General features: G+C 42.8%; 2 protein-coding genes across 3 annotated transcripts; both read right to left on the minus strand.

The window, feature by feature from the left end:
- Positions 1-2,626: 2,626 nt before the first annotated feature.
- On the minus strand, positions 2,627-10,269 carry FAM161A (FAM161 centrosomal protein A). Its single transcript, XM_062489430.1, has 7 exons — positions 10,153-10,269; positions 8,700-8,947; positions 7,087-8,256; positions 6,459-6,626; positions 4,345-4,444; positions 3,778-3,929; positions 2,627-3,173 (listed from the first exon to the last, which is right to left on the minus strand). The coding sequence occupies exons 1-7, from the start codon at positions 10,267-10,269 to the stop codon at positions 2,627-2,629; spliced, it is 2,502 nt and encodes an 833-aa protein (XP_062345414.1).
- Positions 10,270-11,582: 1,313 nt separating this feature from the next.
- Positions 11,583-17,674, minus strand: CCT4 (chaperonin containing TCP1 subunit 4). Of its 2 annotated transcripts, XM_062489431.1 has the most exons (14): positions 17,503-17,674; positions 16,955-17,007; positions 16,608-16,697; positions 15,942-16,050; positions 15,264-15,406; positions 14,858-14,979; positions 14,636-14,768; positions 14,159-14,298; positions 13,864-13,960; positions 13,453-13,563; positions 13,054-13,184; positions 12,727-12,961; positions 12,085-12,198; positions 11,583-11,793 (listed from the first exon to the last, which is right to left on the minus strand). In XM_062489431.1, the coding sequence occupies exons 1-14, from the start codon at positions 17,618-17,620 to the stop codon at positions 11,776-11,778; spliced, it is 1,614 nt and encodes a 537-aa protein (XP_062345415.1). In that variant the 5' UTR covers positions 17,621-17,674; the 3' UTR covers positions 11,583-11,775. The 2 variants fall into 2 exon arrangements, with proteins under 2 accessions (XP_062345415.1, XP_062345416.1); XM_062489432.1 differs by lacking the exons at positions 11,583-11,793; positions 12,085-12,198 and adding an exon at positions 12,205-12,535.
- Between the last annotated feature and the right edge of the window lie 321 nt (positions 17,675-17,995).

Here is a 17,995-nt window from a genome sequence, read left to right on the forward strand (position 1 = left end):
CTCATGTTTGACTTCAATTTGTGGGCAATGGGACAGACACACTGTTAGAAATAATTTTTAATAATATATCTTGATCTTTAGAGTGCCTATTATCTGCCAAGCTCAGGCAAGTATTTTGCTTGCTGCCATTAGAGAAGCCTTGAGGATTCTACATGAGACCGTAATTAATTCCAAAATAGGGATGACTTTAAACATTTTCTACAAGAATTTGAATTATTTTGTTATTCTCTTCATCTGGAGCAGTTGTAAAAGGTAATGATGTAATAATTTTTTCCTCAGAGGAAAAGGAAAGATAATCTGCTTGGTGTTGTGATAACTATGTACAGGAAGGGATGGTTTCTAGAGGAAGCAATATTGTAAATACAAAAGATGCTTCAAAAAGCACAATATCCCAAACTTCTGGCTTCTTATTTCAGAATATAAATATAATTATTTTATAGAAACACTATTCTTGCACTTCAAAATTATTTCATACTGCATTTCACATGCCAAGTTACCCTCTTCTTCCCATGTGGTGTTTTTAATCCTTTTTTCAGATACACCTTTCTCATTTTCTTTGCAAATTTTTGAACACGTTCCTACTTTTGTGCTGTGGCCATTAATTAAAATATTAAAGACAGAATATTCAGTAATCTGTGAGAAACTTTCCTATTCCTTTCCATCCTGCTAGGTGGCTTCTCTCAGCATTTCTCATCAGCATTTCTCCTCTAATGAGCTTTGTGCCTTAAAATGCTTCTATTACATCACCTTTGGATTTAGATTTTAATCTTAAAGTTATTGGGTTTTTTTCTTTAAAGATAGTTTTGTTTTTTTTTCCAGTGATCTCATCTCTATTAGTTCTTCTGGATTGTCTACATTTAAATCATCCTCCTTGCAAAAAAAAAAAAAAAAAAAAGGAAAAAAGGAGGTCAAACCATGACTTGGTTTTTAGGCCAGAGTATTTTTCGTCTCCTGACAGGTGTACGTGGCTCTTCTTTGTTCAAAATATTTTTTACTGCTGTACTTTGCTTCACAAGGTTTAATTCACCCTGACCTGTCTCAATTTCTATTCTCTCATCTCTGGTTATGTCTTTCCTTATTGGAATGTTTATCCCTATATGTTCGTAATGCAATTCTGAACAGCTTTTTTGACTTAAATCTCATTATCCTCCCCATCTGAAAAGCTCTGCTGCTCCAAGTGATTTCCATAAGTGGTTCCTTTAATACCTCACGGTTTGATCTCCCATTCATCAGGATCTTTCTTTTCCTACAAAAAGCTTGGTTTCTTTAAGATATCTACTAACAATTTATGTCCTAGAAATGTTTCCTGGAAATCTTGGGAAACCATAATCAATTGAATCTCCTTAGCCCACACAGTTCTGTTTTTCTTTTCCAGGAATGCTAAAAAAGCTGAGGCATAACCTCCAAAAGCTATCCTAATTCTTCCTGATTATATCATATTTATCATGTTCATTAATTCTGTTATTATTAAGGTTTATATTTAAAATATTTTAAAATTCAGTGACAAATTTAATCTAAATTATACACAGGTTCCCAACTCCTTATAAAACCTTAAAAAGCCTTGGTTTTGCTACTTTCTCTATATTCAGAGGAATTTTAGTGGTATTTTTAATCCCGGTCTTAGTAGTTCAACAACTACATACTTGTTCTTTTAAAACACTTAGTTGAGTGCTGTCAAATCTTAGAAAGAGATTTGACTTTCTTTTCCTTTGAAATCACTTCAAATAATCTAAGGAAAAAAACCCATAATTTAGAGGTCCTCTGCCTTCTTTCAGAAAAGGATTTGATTTCCTAGAGACAAGTACCAGTTATACATGATTGGTAATTGTACAACTCTTCAGAATTACAGAACACTGAAAGCTTCCTTGTGAAGCAAGGATTAATATTTTCACAGATATTTTAATTCAAGTTTAGAAAATGTTTCAAATGCACATTAGTTATGTTCACACTTCAAAAATAAATAAAAATGCTTTAAAACCTTTTAAACATGGAGAAACTGTGTAACAAAACAAGGAGGAGAAAATAGTAACAGATTTTTCAGCAAGAAAGTCAGTAATAGTAGGAGAAGGTACTACTGATACAAGATAAAAAACAAATTCCAAATATTTTTTGAGAGTTTTTGTGGAGTAGCTGAAGTCCTGAGTAGCCAGGGTGTAAGAAGAGGTATTAAAGCACTTCCTTGCATAGTTTCATATAACTAGAGTTACCTGAGGTAAAAAGATTCCCCTTTTCCAGGGATAAAATGGCAATTCCTGCTCCAAAATCTCCCCTGGCTTTGCCAGCCCATGGGAAGAGCTGGATATGAGCCCTCACTAGTTACACAGCACGCTGTGTAATTTATTATTAAAGAATGAGGTTGCAGCTCACTTGAAGAACAGAGGTGCACTAATATCACAGAAATAGTGCAGTGAAGAAGAGTAATACAAAAGGTAGTTATTTTCTTGGTGAAAACTATGAACTTGAGTTCCTTACTGGAAAACAAACAGAATTACTGCACTAGCAGGTCCCTTAAATCAAGAGGTAAAAATTCACAGAATTTTGGATTTGTAGCAAAGCACCAAGTTTTTGTCTGGTGTCTGTTCCACAGCCAGCAGTGGAAGAGGTTCCTCAGTGCCAGCCCTTCCTGTCAGTCCTCTCCATCATCACTGGGCTTCTCCTGGGAATCATCACTGTCATATTCCTCATCCTTATACTGGGAGGCACTTTCATCTTCAGGGTCTGACTGAGCTTCCTCTTTGTGCTCCTGGCACCTGTCAGACCCAGAGCTGGGCCTGGACTCTTCCTCCTCCTCCTCTTGGGAATAGCCAAGCGATGGATCTGCCTTTACTTTCTCTTCCTCCTCTTCTTCCTCCTGGGAATGACCAAGTGACAGGTCTGCCTTGGCTTCTTCTTCCTCCTCCTCAGAATGACCAAGTGATGGGCTTGACTTTGCTTCCTCTTCCTCCTCCCCCTCCTCCTCATCACTGTCATGGCTGGATTCAGGCCCAAGGACATCAGGGCTGGCTCTGGCCTCATCCCCATCCTCCAGGTCACTGCACTGCTCATGTGGGGTGGAGGTTCTGACACCTTGTCCCTTCTCTTCCTCCTCTTCCTCCCAGGACTGCTCACACTGGGGATTGTCACCAGTTGCTTCCTCAAAGGATTCCCCTTTTTTCGCTTTAACCTTGATGATTCTGAAAAGACAAATTGGATGTGGGGTTTTATTTTTTGGGAAGATGTTTTACAGGAGGTGCTAAACCACCTTTATGTAATCCAGGGCAAAGACTGGTAGTCTTGGCTGGGATGGAATTGGGGAAGGAAAAGGGAAGGGGGGGACACAAGAGACTCTTTTCATGCTAGAAAGTAACTCAACACTATTGCCTCTATATTCTGGTTTTGTTTAAAATTCTGCTTCCTTTTAAACCGTAACACCCAATAGATACTATAAACTTATTTTTAATAAGGTTTATTTAAAAAATTTAAAATGTAGTGACTTACAGCAATCTGCCAGAAGTTTTGATGAAAGGAATGAACTGGAAATGTTTTTCTTAATTTTTCTTTGAAGTGCATTATACAACATAACCAGCTTGGTTAAGCAGCTCTCCTCTGTTTTATGAAATACTATTTAATTCAGGAAAAGCAATCAAAAATACATACTAATGCTAACATACCACATAGTCAAATAGTTCCCTGAGAAATACTGAAAATCATTAGAAAACCCTTAAATCTACACATGAAAAAAATTCTACTTATTAGATATGTAGTGGGTAAAAACAAAAAGCCTTCAGTCATCTGTACCTTTCTCTGACAGCAACAGAGGTAAAATCTCCAGCACTGGAAAACTGCAGTGATTTGGCTGCTCCTCCTTTCTTTGAAACAAACTCTGGGCAGATCCCCAGTGCTCTCAGTCTGTTTGAATAATACTTTTCTGCAGCTATTCTGGCATTTTTCTGTAGAAAAAAACCACAATGGTTAAATGTTATCTAATGCATTAAGTGCCTGGCTTTTGGTACTTTTATTTATATTAATCCTCTGATTCATTCATTGCAGCTGGCAAGTGGAAATGATTATTCACTGCAGGTAAGAGTTTGAAAATTTAATACCAGATTTTACTTTTCTGTACCAGTAATGTTTGTTTGTGGTCAGAGTTACTCATGTTGTAACTGAACCAGACACATTTACAACAGTTCTCTGTTCTCTGTGCAAGCATATCTCAAAAATTACTGATATTTATATGGACATGGGGAAACAGAGATTGAAATGGAGAAATACTGCCCTGAAAAGTATTTCTTCTAAAGATGTCAGGCTACAAATGTCTTATTCAGTATCAGTCAAGATTAATTAGTATTTCAGAAATAAGGCAACCTGAGCAACTCTTTCAAAAAGCAATGGCATTTGTTTTACTCTTTTTTCCATTTCTTGCAGTTCTTGCAAATATTCCTGCCTTCTCTGCCTCTCGTTGTTCCTAAAGGGAGCAGAGTACAAGAGAAATCATTATTAATTTATAGCACAAGGATTAATTTTCTACAGCAGTTAAATTGCGCATAACAAATTAAATGTTGTCATACTTCAAGATACATAAAAGGTACTGAACAATTTGTCTCTGAAGGAGTCACTTTGGCCTAGTAGAGGCAGTTCCTGGCTACTGGAATTAAATAGAGGCTGAGTTTGGCTTCTTGGGGTTTTTTACATGCTGATTTCATACAGATTCCAGTTGTTCTAAGCAAAATTAAACTAAATACACCATAGAAATTAAAAGCATTAAATAAAAATCAGTACTTCTAGCGATGAGAATCTTGCTACTTTAGCAGTTGATCACCTGAGAGAGGTGGCCACGTTCTGGATCATGGAACACTTTTTTCCTGAGTTGGTTTGTCAAGGGCCCAGTAAGCAGCAGATAATGAAACTGTAGATTCATAACTAGAATGATCTCTGGGATCACAGGGAGCATTGGATAATCCGGGTGGAATGGGTTGTATAACCCTTCCTCAGTGTAGGACAGGCAGATCTGGCATTGCAGGTCAGGACACTTCAGGGCAAGGATCAGATCAACAGGGGGCATTTTACACCTCTCCTTCCTCCAGCCTCTCTCCCTTGACCATCTCTGAACTCCTCACCATGTTGGGAAGTGAACTTCCACATTGCTCCTTGCTCTGAAAGAGCACTACCACTGACAGACTGTGTCTGCCCAGCTGTGCTGAAATGAGCATTTTCAGGTTAAACACTGTACCAGCCTCTGCAGCAGCACCAGAGAGCTGATCTTGCTTTGCAACAGCAGCATTTTACACACAGACGAGCTACTGAAGTATGGTTAAAATCTGTCAAGTGAAATTTGCTGTTGAATGAACTCAAATCACATCTACAATCACCTACTGTCTGTCTTAGTTCTCCACCTACTCTGATTCCAGTTTTCTGCTTCTGTCCCAGAGTCAGCAGATCACGTGCTCGAGGACACATGGATTATAAAGTTCCTATTAATAATGGTATGCCAGGTTACTGGAAATTAGGATTTGTGCTTGCTGTCCAAAAAAGTTGCCCAGGCATGAAGCAATAGGGGCAGAGTAGTCAGTGCCTCTCACCATCCCCACATAACAGCATCTTAAATTGGCAACACTGCAGCAGTACTACTGTGCCAGACCAGATCACAAACCTCACTGCAGGCTTGTTCCAACAGGATCAAGGTTATTTAGGATTAGAAAAGCAGAAAGGGTTAAATTAGCCCCAAATATGAGGCCAGGCAGCAGTCATGGGGTTAGAGCTGTGTCAGATCTGGAGCCATCTGGTGTGGCAGCTTACAGCACTCCAAGAAGGCCCTCTGTTCTTCCCTGAGTGCTCAGTCAGACACAAACAGCCTTTGCATTGCATCTCTACTCCAGGGAACCTTGGATCCCATTCCTCCTCAACACCAGCAGCTTCCTCAGTCACTGCTGTTACACTGTGAAGTTAAAATATTCCTGCTTTAATTTCCCTCTTCAGTGGGGGCCTGCTGGGACAAAGAAGTGAATTGTGAAATGTTCATTGCTGCACTAAAGTTGCACCAACACGAGGGTGGTATCCAGCTCTGCAAGGATATTCTGTATCCACACTGTTCCCTTTTGTTTTTTATTACCGTTTTTTCTTTAGTTGATACATCAATGGAGAAAACCCAGGACACTCCTGTTACTGAATCTATACTAATCTATTGTGGAATATATATATATATATATAGATATATATTTCTATATGCTAAATATTTCTATACTCTGAGTTCAATATAGGATGGCAACAATTTCCCAGTTGAAATGCTAAATTTCTATGCTAAATGCTAAATACACTTTTTAATCAGCTGCTCGCACCATGTTTAATTTACCACCTGTAAGTATCTAAACTTAGACTATGCTATTTTTTTACACATTGTATGTATAACATACAGTGCAATCCCAAACCTCTCCTCATTTTTGAATGAGGTGTTCAGGATTCAGGGGTATGCAACAAAATACCTGAATGTTTTTAATCTGGATTTAGACATCTGAGCTAGGCTCTGATGTGGGTCATTGGCCTCAGCCCGAGCCACCACAATTTTCTGGAATTTTTTCGTTCTTTGTTTCTGCTTGGTTCTGTTCCTCTTTTGTTGTTCTTCCAGCTTTCTTTTTTCCTCAAGGGAATTCCTGGTGGGGAAAATAAACTAAGGCTGAATTAATTTTAAATCTAGAGCAAGACTTCAAAGGAAGCTTTGGCAAAGATGATTCCAAAGAGAAAACTAGGGTGAAAACAGGGTTGCTATGAGAGGACACAAGGTATGTGCCATTTTAAGGGATTCAGGATTTCCTGGGAAACAGCATACCTTTGTCTTCCTCTTAGGGATATGCTGACAAAAATGCACTAGTGTTCCTCTAACAATAATAAATACTAATGAAGTTCCATATTTAAATGTTTTAAGATTTATATTATAAGCCCTTATATTAACAAATTAAATCCTATATTCACTGCATGGAATAATTAACTGCATATGTGTAAATACCAAAAATAACACCAAATAAAATACTAAATCTATACTAATACAAAAACAAAAAAAAAAAACCCACCACTACTTTGCAAGTATATATAAAGTAGAGCATCTCTAAGCACCTTAGAGCTTGTAGCCGTCGTCTTGTGGATTCTGTGGTTTTGGGATATTTGGATTTTCCTCTTCCCAAGAGATGTGGGTTTGACCCTGCCTGCCCCATCTGAGGTTTCCGTCTCAGAGAGGCAAATGGCCACCGTGTTTCCTTCAATGTTTCTTCATCCTCTTGAATGTCCTTCAAGATCTTGTCCTTGTTTGATGGAATGTATGAAGTAAAAAGGTGGAAAGGCTCACAGACTGTGAGGGGTTTCACTCTTTTTTGTTGTAGGAGGCGTTTCTGGAATTTCTCATGTAGGAGATCAAAATCAGGAATGATTGGCTTGATCTTGGGTTTGTGTTCAGTGCTCTTGTGTTTCTTCTTTTCGTTGGCCTCCTTTAAGGCCAGTCTGCTGTTGGGTACACTTGAATTTCGTAGGAGCTCCTCTGCTCTCATCCTGATCCTGATTTCCCTGTAGAGCTCCTTCTCCTTCAGCTTGTCATTGTAATCTGGACTATAAACAAATTTTGGGACTGGTCTTGCTCTGAACACTTTTGTTTTATTTTCAGGTGGCAAAACATCTTTTAACTGCATTTTCCTGGTTTCTCTCTTTTGCCTCTCTCGCTCAATGAATTTAAATGGCTTTTGGGAAGCCAGGAGCTTGAGTTTGCTCGTCTCCTTCACAGACCTCCTGCGCTTCTCATTCTGCTGCACAATGTCATGGTAGAGTGGTAGGAGGACGGCGGCAGGCACGGGATTGGCTCGGAATTTTTTCTGACACTCTGCTTCCTCCTCTAGCTGCTTCTTCAGTAAGTGATTTTCCAGTTCCATCTGTGACTTGGATTTGACGTTCTGCTCTTTCTTCTGGGCTTCCCTGATGGTCATCTGGAAGGGCTTGGGCACGGTGATTCTGGGAGACCATGCTTTCTGTTTCTTGGGCACCTTCCTGCAGGGTGGTGAGCTGGGCAAGCTGTGCCTGGCACGGGATATATAGTCTTCCAGAGAGAACCCATCCCACATTTTTTCAATCTGCTGCCTAGCAAACGAGGATGATGCAGTTTCACTGCTGTTTTCTTCAAACACTAATTCTACCTCAGACATGTCAGACACACTCGAGTCCAAGGGATCACTTAAGTCTGAGTCTGAAAAGGATTTCTGCAGGTTAAGAGGCTGATATGAGGTCTTGTCCCAAGTTGGCCTTGAAAATAAAGGGTGAAAAAAATAACTTGGTTTGCGCTAGTCCAAGAGTGGTGCAAAGCCAGTGACTTCCACTCTAAGGAATCATCGCTAGAAACAAAAATGAGTGGCTGAGGGGGGAGAGGAGGGAAAAGAGCAGCATACAGAGAACTCAAAGCAGATCCTGGTTTTAGTGCTGATCACCAAATCACAACTTCCTGACTTGGGAAAGGCCCTATGCTTTGCTAAATGTGCTGCCCAATCCCTGCTGCACACCCACCTCTAAACCTCAGAGACCATTAGCAAGGTAGTGAGAGTTTCCATTATCAAAACTGACTTTTCTCTGGTTATCTGAGTATGAGAGATGGGGAGTGGAATACTTTCCAGTCCAGAAACACCCTGCTGTTTTACAGCTGCTTGCAAAGCATTTAGGAATCTTCAGCTAAAAAGCACCCCCAAACTTACCTACAACAGTTTGGAGAGGTGTGATTTCTCTTATCCAGGGCTTGTACTCCTTTTAAATAGGGTTTGTTCCGATACATACTTTCCAGTTTTGCCATGGTCTCCATGTGGGCATTCTTCAACTCTTCCAGCTTAAAGTAATACTCTTGATTTGAATTGTACATTTTGGAAAAGTCTATCCAATTGTCACAGTCTGTCTTTGGAGGGGAGGTCTGCTCTCTGTTGGTATTTGAATCCAAGTCAAAGCCATCCTAGAAGAGATGTTTGTGATTTTTTTTTCCTGTTAGAAGGACGGGGAACAAGGTTCTTAATATAGCTTTATTCTAATTAAGTCTAATGAATGGTAAAGTAACACAAAATAGAGATACCTGTATATAAATGTTAATGCAGTAGTACATGGAATAATCTTACTCCATATTAATTTATATCCTAAGGGTCCTATTTAAAGCCTGTAAAAATTCCCAAGTCTGCCCTGTAATCAATATATTTATAACAGGAGATATGATCAAAAAGACATAGCAAAAGGAAAAAAAAAAGCAAACTATTTTGTAAAGTGTAATTTTTCTTTGATTACTATGCAGCTCTAAAAATGCCTTTATTTACAAGCAAAGAGAACCTCCTGGTTCCATAACCACTCTAAAAACAAGTCATTAGAGACGTGGTGCATAAATGTTTATTCCATTTCCGTAAGTTCGTGTGAAATGACAGGGATTCTGCACAGCTTATATTTCCAATACCGTTTGGCAGTTTGCAGCTTTAAGTATTTTTAAAGCTTACACAAATCAGAGAAGTTATTAAAGCCAGGTTAGTCAGCATCACAAAAGCTTAATTTTGTTCTAAGCAGCATGTTTTTAAAAGTCATGGGCTAGTTTCTTTATGAAAAAAAAAAATTAGAGTACTACTTTTCCACACAGGGATATTTTAATAAGCTTTGACATACCAACAAAAAACAAAAAACCAAACCCTTGTTTATGTTTTGTAAGGTTTTCATTACAAAAATCTCTTAGGTTTTCACCCCAGCAGTGACCTCATGCAGTGGGAATTAGGGGATGGAAGCAGCGAATTTAAAGGGCCCACCAGCGCCAGCATCCTCCACTTCCCTAAATCTGCTGCTGCCACCAGACAGATATATTATATATACGTATATATCTGGTGGATAAACGTGTGTAAACGCTGTTTTTGTTTTTTTTTTCTCGATCCTTGGAACGACCCCAGCCTCTCCCCGGGCTGGGGGCAGCTCTTACATCTGCAGTCCCGACGCCGCGGTGCTCACAAGCTCATTAAAGGATCGGCGCCGCAGCGGGGCCATCTGCCAGGTGTCCCCGTCTGTGTGTGCGCATCCCTTGTGCCCCAGGGAGCCCCCGTGCGGTGCCAGGAGAGGCAGAGACCCCCTCTGCAGAGCAGTTTCAGCGGGGGAAGCTGTGCCCGGGCTCCCTCCCGGCCGCGCCCGCGGTACCTGCGCGGCGGGCGGCGGTCCCCGCTCGTAGAGCGCGGCTGGTGCCCGTGTGCGCGGGTCGAGCGGCGTGCGGAGGCAGGAGGCGGCCAGGCGGGCGGCCCGGTGCGCGTCCTCCATCCCGGCTAGGGAGAGGCGGATCCCGCTCCGCCCCCGCGGAGGCGGCCCCGGGACGGGAGCGGGACGCGTTAACCACCCGGCCCGAGCTCCCCCCGCCGCTGCCGGACACGGGCGGGGCACGGCCGGGCTGCACCACGCTCGCGGCCGCTGCTGCCCGTGCGGGTTCCCAGGTAACTTTTCGTGGGGTTTTAGTTCGAGGCTCCAGTACTCACCGGAGAGCCCACGTTTTTTGCACACCCAAGTTATTAAAGAAAGCGTTTTCCGCCTTTAAGTTGGTACTTCGGGTAAAGCAATTGCAGGGTAAGGGCACACCATGATAAACAGGAATTCTACCCTTGGAACATTCTATCCAAACCATTATAAACAGGAATATTCTGTCCTAAACCAGGATCAGCAGGAATATTCTGTCCAAGGAACATTCTATCTTAAATCAGGAGCAGCAGGAACTTTCTGCCTCTACAAAGAGGCTTTAATGCTGGATGGACCCATTTGCTGTAGCAAAATTACAAATTCTTTTTGTGATGAAATCACACAGAATTGTTGTTGTAACTCTTGTCAAGAATTGGAACTCTGTGATAATGGGGGATGGAAGCTTTAATCGTAGTACCTAAACTAAGAGCTGTGACCCCGTTTGTAATTTTGAACAGGCAATGACTAATTAATCCAGAGCTTTAATGCCTAAATAGATTGTCTAATTTATTAATTAGTAGTTGAGTCATTCTGTTTGTACTTCTTGGCAAGTCGCAACAGCATGGTGGAAATGTACTCAAAAGCTCCAGCTCCAAACAGTCCTGAATGAAAATAAATGGTTGAAACACTCCTTTGCACAGCAAGAAGAATCAGGTTATTACAATATAGCAATAATGGAGATAGAAGGGTTAATTTACAATGTCAGGCTAAGAATTGGAAGTTGGAAAGCTAATTTGCATTATTATAGAACAGTGTACTTTTGACTTGTCAACAGCTTTGAGAAAAAGTTATTCTGGGGGCAGGGGAAGGAAACCATGTGAAGAACTCCCTTTGTAAGGCTCTGGATCATGTGATGGCATCAGGAAGCACTGCAGACCTCAGGAGAGCAAGCTATTTGAGTGCTCCCACTGTAAAGATCCTCCTCCCCTCCTGAGGGCAGTAACACCACTCAGTGAATGGTTTGGGAGAAGTAGCTCTACTAGAGTGCACTTCAAGGGTGTTTTTAAAATGTAACACAAGAGCTTATTGCACGCCTTAAACTTTACAGTACAAGAGAGGATGAGAAAAGCAAGTGTAACAAAACCTTAAAAATTCTAACAGAATTATACATCGAAAAGTCAGGTAGACTACTGCGTGTTTATTGACAAAACAGCATTTTCTTTTTGAAAACAAACTGTTTTTTAAGTTAAACCTGATCAAAGTACATCAGTCCTGGTGGAGGTGTAAGACAATTCACACAGGCGCTTTTGGTGAGGAATCCATATTCCAGCTACAGGGCAGGAGCTCAAGGCCATGGTCCCCACATTTTCACTCAGCTTATCCTCGAGTGTTCACCTGCAGTAAGGACATACAGTCAGGCAGAAGAAACTACAGGACATATCACAATTCCTTCTTTGTTTAAAGATCCTGGGCTTTTAGTAACTCCAATTCCTTGCTTTATGGTGCAGTATTTATAATGCATTTAATTCTGGCTGCAGTTATTTACAGGCTGAATGGTCTTAAGAAGCACACAAACCAAGAATACTCTACGCAGTCACTGCATTTTGAAGCACAACAAATGACTTGACAATATCCTGGTGCTTTTGAAAGAAGGGTAACCCAAACCACGATGCCAACACCACTCACCACATCATCAATCTTGAGAATGCTGCGCACGGTTTCTGTTGCAAGGGTCAGAGCACTCAAAGACACCAGCAGAGGCTGCACAACCAGCTCCTCCAGGATGTTGGAAATGCCACCCTAGGGGGACAAGGAGCATTCACTTTGTGACTGTGCAAGACAGTCACATTTAGCACATTTTCTTTTAGCAGAACCCTGAGGGCAGTCAGCTCCTAGACTATCACAGGGCTTTCACCTGCAACAGGGGCATTACAGCACATATCTTCTCTCCCCAAGCATTTGACATATCCAGTCAAAATCAGCCAACAGAAAAGGTCAACAGTACCAGCTGAGAAAAAGCTGTGGTGCTACTCCCATCTTATGACCACCTTCCACTGCAGATCCTACTGGATGGATCATTCTAAATAGATCTATTGTAGCTGAAACACTTTTGTAGAGATGCGAGATGTTTCTTGTCCTGTGGGTACAGCATTTAATATCTGCTGTTATCAATGCTCAGGGTGAGTTCATGAGAGAACAAGCTGTAATTTCCCTCTGCTAATATTAGGGAGGCTACCACTGTGAGACACCACCTCGCCCTTTCCCTAGTCCAGCCCCAAGGGTAAGCATTTCCCCCTGTAACACCCAGGTGTTCTAACCCCTCTTTACCTTTCTGACATTAATGCCAGCTGTTTTCTCTCCTTGGGCATGCCTGTTTCTGAGCTCTGTGACCGTGGAGATGGGATTGAGCCCTGCATTCTCAGCCAGGGTGGAGGGAATGACCTCAAGTGCATCCCCATAGGCACGGACACAGTAGGACTCCATTCCCTTCAGTGTCCGTGCGTACTCGTTCAGCCGCAGTGCCAGCTCAATCTCGGGGGCTCCACCACCAGCGATCAAAGCCCTGAGAGCAAAGAAACCATCAAACCTCACTCCACAGCAGTGCACACGCACTCAGGCTTTACATTTTACTAATTAACCCAACTGAGACATTACCTTTTCTTCACTAAGCACCTTATGACACACAGGGCATCATGAATGGAGCGCTCTGCTTCCTCCAGGACAAGTTTGTTGGATCCACGGACCACAATGCTCACAGTTTTCCCAGGGTTTGTGCAGCCTGTAATCTAAAACATAAACCCAAATACTGACACTGGGGAACAAATAAGAGTTTGGGACAAAAAGACATTGCCATTGGCACTTTCAAACTGTGGCACTAACAGCACTGATGTCTGGCCAAGCAAAACCACTGCACTGCCAAAGGTGGTGGCTACTCAGAGGTTAGAAATACGTACTTGAATGTAATAAATTCCATAGTAAAAAATGTCAAAGCTACCAGTTATTAAAATAACAAACAGATGCTAAGTAGGTATTAACACTTTGCCCCTCACTCACCTTTATTAGTTTCCCAGAACCGTTCAAGTTGACCTCCTCTGCCAGCTCAGCAGAGCCCAGCATGTCAGGGGTGAACTGGTCAATATGAGCCACAGGTTTAGTTCCAATTGTCTGAAAAGATAATGGGAAAAAAAATTAATCCAGAGGCTGACTGCAGAGTCAGCAAGTACCGTGCATGTTTTCCTTCTGCATATGACAGTAAAATGCAGAAGGGACTAGGGCTTTTACATCTGTCCTCAATCCTTTTATAGAAGTGTGACGGCTCAGCAGAGCAGGAATGTTTTTTAGGGAAATGTCTGCTCTTGTATTATAGTCCAAACATGAAACTTGTGAAAATGTTTGGCTAGCCCTGGGCGGTCAGTTTTGGGGTAGATTTTAAACACTGCTGCTCATTTATACAATGCACCTTACCTTACATATGAACTCAATGTCCTCTCTTTCGATGTCTTTAACCACCATGATCTTAACTTTGTTCAGAAAATGGAGGGCCAGGTCACTGAGAGCATCCCTGAAAATGACAAGGAAGGAGTCAGCTCCCAGTGCTCCAATTCTTCGGAGTACAAAGTAAAGAAGTCATCAAACTCAAAATACAGACAGTGCTGGTGTTACTCTGCTAAATGTGACCGTGTTTGGCTTCAGTTTTCCAAACAATTCCAACTGTGGCCCCAAGCACCTGCAGAGAGCCGATGCCTGGGTATAAACGTACCGCAGGATGGACTTCTGAATGAGCAGCACATTGCACCCAGCCTTCTTGATCTGCTTCACCAGGTTCAGGATGTAGGCTCTCTCCTCACGCAGCACTCTGTCCATTTGGGCATAGTCAGAAACAACGATCTGGTTGTCCATCTGTTTCAAATAAAAGAGAAAAGCAAGTACTGGGAGCTGACTTTAAAAGCAAGTGTCAAAATGAGCCACGTTCTTTAATATGAAATGCTCTAATTCTGAACAAAGAAACCTAACAGCAAAATGCTATTAGAAACGGTTCCAAAAAACTCAACAATTTATAGCATAATTTAAACAAAATTTTTATACCAACTAATTTTTATAGGACCCAGCAGCCCTTTGCTCTAGCTGTGGCATAGAGTTCCCACCACAGCATCTTAAAAAAACCCATTTGCTATTCTATTTGCTTGTCCCAAGTCCTAGAGCACAAGGCTTTGCTCTAGCCACAGTCTTGACTTACATCTGTCTTTGGAGCAGACAAGCAGAACTGAATGAGGCCAATTTTGGCTTTTTCCACTCTGGTTACGCCGGTATTCGCCACCTTCTGAGTCAGGACAAGTCCCTCAACCAGTTCACAGTCATCAATTGTGCCTCTGGAAACAAACACAACCCATGACTGGAGCACTCTGGCAAACTGAGTTCACAGAGATAAAATCTGTCTTAATTACCAACTGTTTCTTACCCCAACTTCTTAACAATTTTAATATCTCTGAGGTCCACACTATTGGCTGTACTTGGGTCAATCACCTTCATCACTGCATCCACACTCATTGGAGAAAGTAAACTGGAATACTGACACACAACCTAAGGGATGCACCAGTAAAGAAAACACGGTGAGAGACTTCATACTGATGAACAGCAATTTCACAATACTGTGACTGTGTTTCAATATTTGACTTCAGAATTCTGAAGCAAAGATGTCTTAACAAGGCATCTTTTTAACAGTGGCTCCATGGCAAGGACAGAGCAGTGATTCTGGGGGAAAACCCACACTCGGGGATGTACACAAAACAGAACTGCTCTTTCTTAGGCTTGAAAAGCTGAAAGGCCTGGCTAGGCTGGAGCTGCCAGACCAAGTGCAGCTGTACCTTGGAGTTGAGGGAAGTTGTTGCACTGTTCAGCAGGGTCTCCCTGTCACTGAGCTCCACAGGCTGGGCCATGTTGGTCAGCACCTCAATACCTTTATCCAGAGCCTTCTGGAATGACTCTGAAATGATGGTGGGGTGAATTCCTGTGCAGTGCATAAAAAATGCCTGTTAGACACTTCACATTTCAAACACAACTTTTTTTTTTTTCCCTCCTTCACCATCTCTTTCCATTTTAAAGCTCAAAATACTCAGGTCAGAATAAACTGAATGCGTTTCAGCAGAATGTTCTTCACCAGCATATGACCTCCCTTATTTTCTGCTATTAAAACCAAGGGAAAAAGCTGTAACATTCCAAGTGATTTGTCCTCACAGACAAATCCTGCACATTTCCCTATGATCCCTGCCATCCCAGAAACACTTTCTCCAAGTTCTCTTGGCATTCCTAAAGCTGCTGCTGTTCAGCTGATACCTGTGGAGGCTGACACTGATTAAATTTCAGATTTCCAAAAATTCTTTTCCCATGGTCCTGTATGAAACTCCCCAACTTCCCTGGAGTGTGGGAATACACCCTTTATCCTTCCAACTGATTACATGTACTTTAAGCTTCATCCCGAACATGCAAGAGGACAAAAAGACCTCAGTACCTGAAGTTTCTGCATGTTAAATGAATATATTTACCTTTCTGAAGGAGTCTGGAACAGGCATCCAAAAGAGCTCCAGCAATGACAACAACAGAGGTTGTGCCATCACCAGCTTCAATATCTTGTGCTTTTGACAACTCTACTAACTAAAGGAGAAATTATGACAAAGACATAAATATACAGAGTACTATTTACCCATACCCAGACACTTCTTTGGCCAAAATACAGTTATGGTACAATAAGTCAGCTCCAGAAGCAAAGCTTTTTTTCCCTAAATTTAAAACTGAACACACCCACCTCACAGGTTTACCTTTTCCTTCCCTGGGGGAGGGTCACAGGAAACTCATTTCCATCTCCAACCACAACCAAATCCATGAACACTGAACATCTCAAAGGAGCAACTACTGTCTCCTCAGACCACCTGACCATATCCTCACTCATTCCCGTCTGTCCTAATGGTTTGGGACACAAGTTTTTCCTTCTCAAATGACAGATGAGGGTTTGAGCTTCATTTTTTTATGTCTTAAAACATGTCCAGAGGGATTGTGCATAAGGAATACTGGGTAATAAATAACAGTTTGTAACTCTTAAGCACATGCCACAATCAAACGCTCCTGGAGCCCAATGCACAAAATTTCCTTCTCTGTCGCTATCCTGGGAAATGCTCCTCAAATCCACACAAAATTGAAAAGAAACCACTCACCATTTTGGCTGCAGGGTGCAGAACCTGCATTTGTTTCAGGATAGTGGCACCATCGTTAGTGATTGTCACATCTCCCTTAGCATCCTGAATCTGGAAATAAAGAATAAAGCACAGGAAGATAGTTCTGATCAGCAGCAGCTGCAAATTTTCATTTGAGATTCAAAGTATTTTTTAACATCATTTCCAGAACCAAGTTATACATTTAGATAGATAGATAGAACCAATATATCCACTTTCCCTTAAATACCTGAAACCTGGGAAAGAATTAAGGCGAAAAGTGGCATCCTCTGTAAGACACATTGAATTTACAGTACCCAACATTTTGAAATTTAAATCACAAAGCTTACCATTTTATCCATTCCCTTTGGTCCAAGACTCGTTCTAATTGCATCAGCAACAGCTGGGAAAAGAAGAAAACGTTTGCAAGCTGATCTAAAGAACTATAAACACTCTATCACTTAATCGTGTTTTCTAAAAAGAAAATTCCTCCCACTTTTAAGCTGATCCCAGACAGACTAAAGGATCCTAAACAGTGGAATGATGTAAAACGGTGCAGTATCAAGCCTGATTTTCACAGTTCTTTTTAAAAAACCGTATCTGACCACTTGATCGCAGCCATTTTAAATCTGGGGAATCACAAAGGAACAGAACAGAGCACGCAGCGCGACCCGAGCTATTGTCGGTGCCCAACACTGCATCCCCTACACGCGTCGGCCCATCCCGGGCAGCTCCCAGCCAACAAACCCATGGAATTCCTGCTGGTATCCCTGGGCCACGGCCCGGGCGGTGCCCAGTACCGGGGGATCCTTCGCCCCCCGCCCCAATCGCGGCCCACGCGGGGCCCGTCCCGGCTCCCCTCCCGGCCTCAGGGCGGCTCCCCCCGCGGCCGCCGCACCTTTGCCGGCGGCGATGTTGCTGAAGCGGATCTGGGCGGGCTTATCGCGGTCCTGGTAGGCGCCCTTGGCCTTGTTGCCGGCCCCGCCGGGGGCTCTGCCGGGCACGCTCTCGGGCATGGCCGGGCCGAGTGGGACAGACCGGGATGGGCGCGGGATGCTTCCAGAACGGGGCCTTCCGGCCTCGCGTCACGCGAGGTCTGCCCTACTCGCGCCTGCGCGCTGCTCAACCGGCGAGAGTAACACCCCCTTCCACCTGCCTGCCGGCGAACGACACGGACGCCTATAAAGGAGCCGCGCGCTCGCTTGGGGCCTTAGGGGAGGTTTTCCCGTCTGGGGGGGTGGTCGGGCTTGTCTCGCGCTGCGCTCGTGGCCGCTGGGGGGCGCCAGGGCGTGGCCCGGGGGGGGGGGGGGGGGGCGGTTCTTCCCCTCATCCCTGAGGGAGCCGGGAGCTGAGGGGGGCATGGTTTCACCCGATGCCAGGCAGCCCCAGCC

Source organism: Cinclus cinclus, chromosome 3 (genome assembly GCF_963662255.1).
Source record: "Cinclus cinclus chromosome 3, bCinCin1.1, whole genome shotgun sequence".
In the NCBI taxonomy this organism is placed as follows: domain Eukaryota; kingdom Metazoa; phylum Chordata; class Aves; order Passeriformes; family Cinclidae; genus Cinclus; species Cinclus cinclus.

Excerpts from the sequence above, each read along its gene's own strand:
- FAM161A (XM_062489430.1), bottom strand. The coding sequence starts at position 10,269 with ATGGAGGACGCGCACCGGGCCGCCCGCCTGGCCGCCTCCTGCCTCCGC. Across the intron at positions 8,948-10,152 it reads GACCGCCGCCCGCCGCGCAG|GATGGCTTTGACTTGGATTC; the intron begins GTACCGCGGGCG and ends CATCTCTTCTAG. Across the intron at positions 6,627-7,086 it reads CGACGGCTACAAGCTCTAAG|GAATTCCCTTGAGGAAAAAA; the intron begins GTGCTTAGAGAT and ends TTTCCCCACCAG.
- CCT4 (XM_062489431.1), bottom strand. The coding sequence starts at position 17,620 with ATGCCCGAGAGCGTGCCCGGCAGAGCCCCCGGCGGGGCCGGCAACAAG. Across the intron at positions 14,769-14,857 it reads AAAATTGTTAAGAAGTTGGG|AGGCACAATTGATGACTGTG; the intron begins GTAAGAAACAGT and ends GTTTGTTTCCAG. Across the intron at positions 13,564-13,863 it reads ACATTGAGTTCATATGTAAG|ACAATTGGAACTAAACCTGT; the intron begins GTAAGGTGCATT and ends TTATCTTTTCAG.